The 6,000-nt window shown below is 62.7% G+C and overlaps 1 protein-coding gene across 1 annotated transcript; it reads left to right on the top strand.

Moving 5' to 3' along the window:
* Nucleotides 1-1,011: 1,011 nt before the first annotated feature.
* EMIHUDRAFT_120083 (hypothetical protein) lies at nt 1,012-5,264 on the top strand (the record flags this gene model as incomplete). Its single annotated transcript, XM_005764923.1, has 4 exons — nt 1,012-1,686; nt 2,657-3,547; nt 3,822-3,879; nt 4,423-5,264. Coding segments are annotated over 4 exons (2,466 nt in total), but the record flags the coding sequence as incomplete, so codon positions are not given.
* Between the last annotated feature and the right edge of the window lie 736 nt (nt 5,265-6,000).

The raw sequence follows: 6,000 nt of genomic DNA on the forward strand, positions 1-6,000 counted from the left end.
CCCTCGGACCCGAGAATCGAGGTTTTAGTGGGGTAAGGTATCGAGTTCAGCACGTCGCCTCTCATTGGTTGCTTTTATTTATCCCATGGGAGGTAACGAATTGCGTCGGACGCTGCCTGCCCATTCCATCCCACAGCAAACAAAAACAACTCTCTCTCGCTCTCAGGCTCTCTCCCACAGCCCCAGGAGGGGCGAGGGGGCGCCGCTCAAACTAATCATTTAAAATCCTAGGGACTGGGCACTAAAAAGAATCGGCTCAGCATCTGCTCTAGTGCTCTTCCTCCTGCTCGCCGCCCGGTCGGTCGGCTGGGAGCCGGAGTGGGTGGTGTGCGAGCGGCCTCCTGTTTCTATTTAACAACGAAGGCGCTCTCAAAGAAAAAGGCCGGCGCAATGCTTCCTGCGCACAGGGTTGGGGTCCGGGCAGGGGGTCTAACTAAGAAGCTAAAACGATGTCGTCCGTTGGAAAACGTCTCGATGTCGAACCACCAGCCCGACGCGCACTACAGTTAGGTCGTCCCTGAAGAATCGGCCACGACCCGGCTACGATCTGCTCACAGGCGATCGGCAATGTCGCTCAAAAAGAACAGAATACACCCTGTTGTGGTCGAGAGCTCTGACTCGTTCCGTGATCTGCTCGCAGCGACGCTGGCTGACCAGGTGCGCGCTGTGCACTGCGAAGAGGTGCTCCATACGCTCGGCGTGCACGCTGTCGGAGACTGGGCAGGTATTCAGAGCAGCCCACCGCTCCTTGAGCGCGCCGTTCAAGCGATGGAAAAGGTCATCAATCTCGCGGAGATTGGTTTGGTGCTCCAGGCGCTACGTCCAACCAGATGGACAGGCGAGGTAGCCCCGTCAGTGTCAGCTAGTCCCACGGCAATCGGCCGTGCAGTGGTGGAGCAGCCGGCGCACGAGGGCCACGGCAGCCCAAGATGGACACGTGAGGTGTCGAGTGAGGTGGAGCAGACAGCGCTGCAATGGCCCCTCGTGCGCGTCTGGCTACACTACTCGTTCATGAGCCGACGTGCACTGTTGGGCCTCGATGTTGCGGTGCCGACCCTCTACAACATGAGCGTGTTCACTGCAGTAGCGAGCGCAAAGGTTGGCTCAGAACTGCGGGACGTCATGCTCAGTGGCTGCGAGGTGCTCATCATTTACAACACTCTCTTGCTGACAGTGGCGATTGGGGGCTGGTTGTTCATCGGCAGCGCGCCCTTGGAAACTCCCGTCGACGTCCTCTGCCTCACCGTGTGGGTAGCCGTTTCGTTCCTGTTCTGGTTTGCGGTCATCTACGATCTGCTCCTACTCCAGGCGTTCTCGTACGTGTCCGATGCGAATCTCCACGCGGTCATCAAGTCAGCCCTCCCGGTGTACTGGATCGGGCGAAAGATGAATGTGCTTGCGTCGTACAGCACTGTCCTCGCCTTACTGCTCACCGCCTTGCGCTCGTGCGCCTGGGTGGTGGACGCCCAGAGCAATCACCACCAAAACAACGCCACCGATTCCGACGACGACAGCACACTTCTCTCCGTTTGGCTCGTGCGTCCAGAGCCAATGCCATGGAGCTTCCGTATGCTGCCCATGTGGATTGTCGTCGCCTTTGGCCTCAGCATCCCATTTGTGCTACTAGCGCCACTCAATGCGATTGCCCGCCTGATCATGCACTCGGGAGTGATTGCGGATGCACCGGTGCTTCCTTGCAGCAGCCGCCACTGGTCGCCAGAGAAGACGAGGCAGGCGCTCGCCGCCAAAGCTCTCGCCAATAGGGAGCCTGGCGCGTCGCCGGGGGCCCACGACAGCAAGGGGCGATCTTCGCCGACGATGCCAATCAGGCCGGTTGCCCGTCGAATGCGCTCCCGGTCTTGTAAGTTTCTGGTCGGCAGGACGCGATCATTGAAAGCGACGCTGTCGGGGACGCAACCGCAGGAGCGCACATGTCCGCATGATGCTTGATCCGCAGTGCTGAATGCGGGCCTCAAGGTCTTGTCGCTCTCGCCTCTCGGCGCAGCATCGCTCTCTTCGCAGCGTATCCTGACCAACAGCAGCGCTGTCTTTACCCCCGGGAGCCATAAGGTACCCATTAAATAATAAATAAAAACGGACACCTCTCTACTGTGAGATGGGTAAAAAGGAACAGGTCCCCGCCCTTGCGATCTTTGTGGAAGGTTCTTTGTGGGTGTGGTCGGCGACTAGCCGGGGTCGTCCTCCCGATGGGGGACTAGCACTAGCCGTCTTCCACATGGTCCCTCGGGTCCCTGTGCTGCTCCTCATCTCTTCGCGCGTACATCCTCCTGCTAAGAGGTACCCATTGAGAGACGCGGCACGCGGGATTGTTTTCTTACACCAGCCTGCTTGTTTTGCTCCCTTTCCCCTCTCTCCCGCTCGCCTCTCTCGCGCGCCTCCAGCCGCGCCCTCTCGCGGCGCCCAAAAGCATAAATAAATAAATAGAGCAGTCATCTCCAGGGAGAGATGGGCGACGCACACGAACACAGAGGGTCAGTGCGCACCCCGCCCCGCTCGCAGGGCGTGCCCAAAAGCATGTCTCCGCCCACATAACCGGGAGATTTTTTCTTTCGAGGCACTTCGCGCCCAATTTCTCTGAGGTCTGAGGTCCTTCCAAGGGTCCTACGTCCGCACCATGGCGTGTGTCGTGAATCAGGTCCGCGACATCTGGGACCCCAGCTTCCTCATCGCTTTCGACGAGAAGCACCCGGTCCTCCCGGATGACGGACTGTACGCGCCGCCGCAGCTCTCGCCGTCGCAGACGCCGTTCAACGCGTGCTGCGGCCTCATCGGGATATGCAACTGGTACTCTCACCGGACGCCAACCTGTGCGCCGTGCGCAGCCTGCTGCGGTGCTTCGCTCAAAGGCTGCGGAGGGCTCGAGACTTTGGACATCCTGCACAGCGACGACGAAGTCTGGCGGCGAATGCTCTCGGGCGGCTCGCCCGAAGCCTGCCCGGACCGGTACCGCGGTGTCTTTTGGATGCAAGACAATGTCGTCAACGAGCTCCTCATCACGCTTCAAGAGGCAGACTGGAGCCAGGCGCCACCGGAAGGGCTGTCTGCCGTCGCTACCAAGCGCCTGGATACCAACTGGGCAAGAGACACGACCATCTGGGGTGCCTGCCTCGCATGCTGCGCTCCATGCCAGCCGCCCATGATTTTGCACGTGAGCAAGAGTGGAAAGTGGCTGAGCATGGCGGGCGCGGCTGGATTCTTTTACGCCCCGTCTGCCAGCGAAACCCTGAAGGGCCCCGACGGCGAGAAGGTCGCCTTTGACTCGTCGCAAGATCTGGTGAGGGTGGACTACCGCTCCAAGTTTGACCCGCACTCCGGTACAAGCTACCAGTACCGCTGCCGGCGAGTGGCCTACCTCGATAGCGAGCGGCAACTCGTCAAGACGCCCGCATTTGAGGAGATGGTGGCGCAGGTGCGCGCCCCGCTGAAGAATCCCGGCTGCTTGGGCGACCGCTGCTACAGCAACCTCTCGTGGCCTCAGCGGCTCGAGAACCAGCAGCTCCTGGCGAGCGAGCTCCTCGTCAAGACGGTGCCCCCGCATGCGGCGGCGGGCATGCGCCGGGTGTGAGGGGTGGTTTGGTCCCGGGCTGCCCAGGGCCAGGCAGTGCCCTCCACCACTGTCTAATGGTTGTTTCCGTCCTTTGTGCGGGGGAGTTGCGCTGAGACGAGCCAACTGGTCGTCGTCGCCACTCTCATCGTTGTCGTCCGACTCGTCCGACGAGTTGTTGGACGACTCGTCGTGGCTGGACTCGGGGTCGGTCTCACCACCGTTGCCGCCATCCGGCTCCTGCGACTCGCCGCAGGGCTCGCCGTCGGACTCGTCGTCGGGCTCTTCTTCCTCGATCCCTGTGAACAGGGAGGGTGTGGCGCGGTGAGTCGATGAGGGAATCGCATCGTCCCACATGGTGGTGAGTGACGGCCGGGCGGCTCCACCGAGGGCCGCAGAAACACCGTGGGCCGCAGCGACCGCGGAGAGGCTGGAATCGCCCTCATCGTCACCCTTGACGCCGTCCTCAAGGATGTCACCGTCAGCGAAGCCCGGCGGGGGCTCGCAGTGCAACGGCCGGCGAGGCTCCTCAGGGCCTAACGGATAAGGGGCGTTTCTCTCGCTCTGTGGGCTCGGCCGCCACCCTCCCTTCGCGGCGTGGGTCCTCCAGTGATCCCGCCGCGCTGGATCTTCTGAGGCACGCCGCTCATGAGCTCGAGGAGGGTCTTTGCGTTTGCGCCCTGTGTCTTACTGTATGCGTCGGCCAGCTCGAAAAGCTTATTGCCCTTCTCGTCCATGATCACGAACACGGAGTGTTCCGAGTTGGCGCACAACTGGAGAAGAGACTCGGGAGTCGCGTTGGAGGTCGCCGTGGACACGCCGACCAGCGCCTCGAACTTGCCCCATTGCTGGCGCAGGGCGTTTCAAGAAGACGATCAATGAGGTCGTGGTGTCGTACACACCGACGGCTGAGATCATCCGCCCCGTCGGACAGGACTTTGAGTCGATGCCCGGCATGAAGAAGACGTTCCTCTTCATGCCCGTGCGTGAGGGCGTGACTCTTCAGCGGCCGTTCGCGTGCTGGTGCGACGCGTGCATGCAGGCGTCGGCTCCTGGCGAGGGTACCATGGATTCCAACTACCGCTGCCACGGCTGCTCGTCGCCGGGCTTGCGGTGGAGGGAGACCAGCGTGGCGCGCTCGGACGCTGCCGGCGTAGCCTCCTCCAAGGCCCGTACCCGCCAGCTCTCTAGATCCCTCCGAGATCAGCTGAAGGCGCACTTTGCGAAGAGCACGAACGCGGTGTGGGTTGCGGTGCAGAACCGCGGCGAGGACGACCCGGACCAGTATTGGATCGGCCGCGCCGTCGCTCTCAGGCCTCCCTTTCAGACGGGTGGCAGCGTCGCAGGCACAGGCGGGAGGGTGCGCTACGATCCCGGCGATATGGAGATCGAGGTCGAGTGGTTCGATCGAGACGTGAGCGGTGGCGACGAGCGGCGGATCTTCAAGGCGTGGCGCCCCGGCGCCGACACCACGCCCGCTGCTGCTGCTGCTGTGGGGCGTGGTGGCAGCGGCGGTGGGGGACGCGGGCGTGGTGGCGGTAGGCGCGGGGGGCGAGGCGCCGCCGAGGCAGGCGCGGCTGCGGAGGGCGCCGCGCCAGAGGGACCCGCAGTCCTCACCTTCAACTCGTCCGAGCTGCGCATGATCAACGTGGAGATGCAGCTGGTTGCGCCGCTCGGTGGCGGCGCCGCTTTGGATGTGGTGCGACGGTCCGGTCGGGTCGCGCTCCAAGGCATCGCACGGCGCGTACAGACGCAGCGCGCCGACCCGCCCGATCAGCTGTGGGAGATCCCCACTGGGAACGAGCGCTTCATCCTCGATCGATGCTCGTAGAGATTGCGATTTAGGATGGATATCTAGTGTATTTTGAGCTAAGAATCGTCAAAATTTTCTTCGCGGGGCTCTGCCCCGCACCCCGCTGGGGCTCCCGCCCCAGACCCCGGCTGGGGCTCCCGCCCCAGACCCCGTTTACACCCGAGCTATGCCCCACGACCTGAGCCGGAGCCGGCTCAAGACCAAGAGTAAGAGAGATACAAGGAATGCCGTAGCCCGTACAAAACACGTCCGCGCGTCGTCCTTTACCGACGCGCGGCCACCCACGACCAAATCTCTCAACCAATTCTCCCCTCCAGAGACTAGAGAGGATGCCTCTCCGGATCAGCGAGTCATCTCCCATTATCAAGACGCATCTCCGGCCGGCGAACCGCTCGCGACGAAGGCTGGCCACGATGCTGATCGCCGCGCCGCGCGCGCCCCATGCACCCGCTCTCGCCGCCCCACGCATAGTACTCGACGTGGATGGACTCTACCTACCTCTCACCGAGCGGCATCGATGCGCCGATCTTGTCCCCGATCGACAAAAAGACCTGCGGCTCGAGCTGGCGCACGCCGCGGAGGCCGTCGTTCCGCGCACCAACGACGGCCACGGCAAAGACGC

The sequence above is a fragment of the Emiliania huxleyi genome (assembly GCF_000372725.1).
Source record: "Emiliania huxleyi CCMP1516 unplaced genomic scaffold EMIHUscaffold_572, whole genome shotgun sequence".
Lineage (NCBI taxonomy): Eukaryota > Haptophyta > Isochrysidales > Noelaerhabdaceae > Emiliania > Emiliania huxleyi.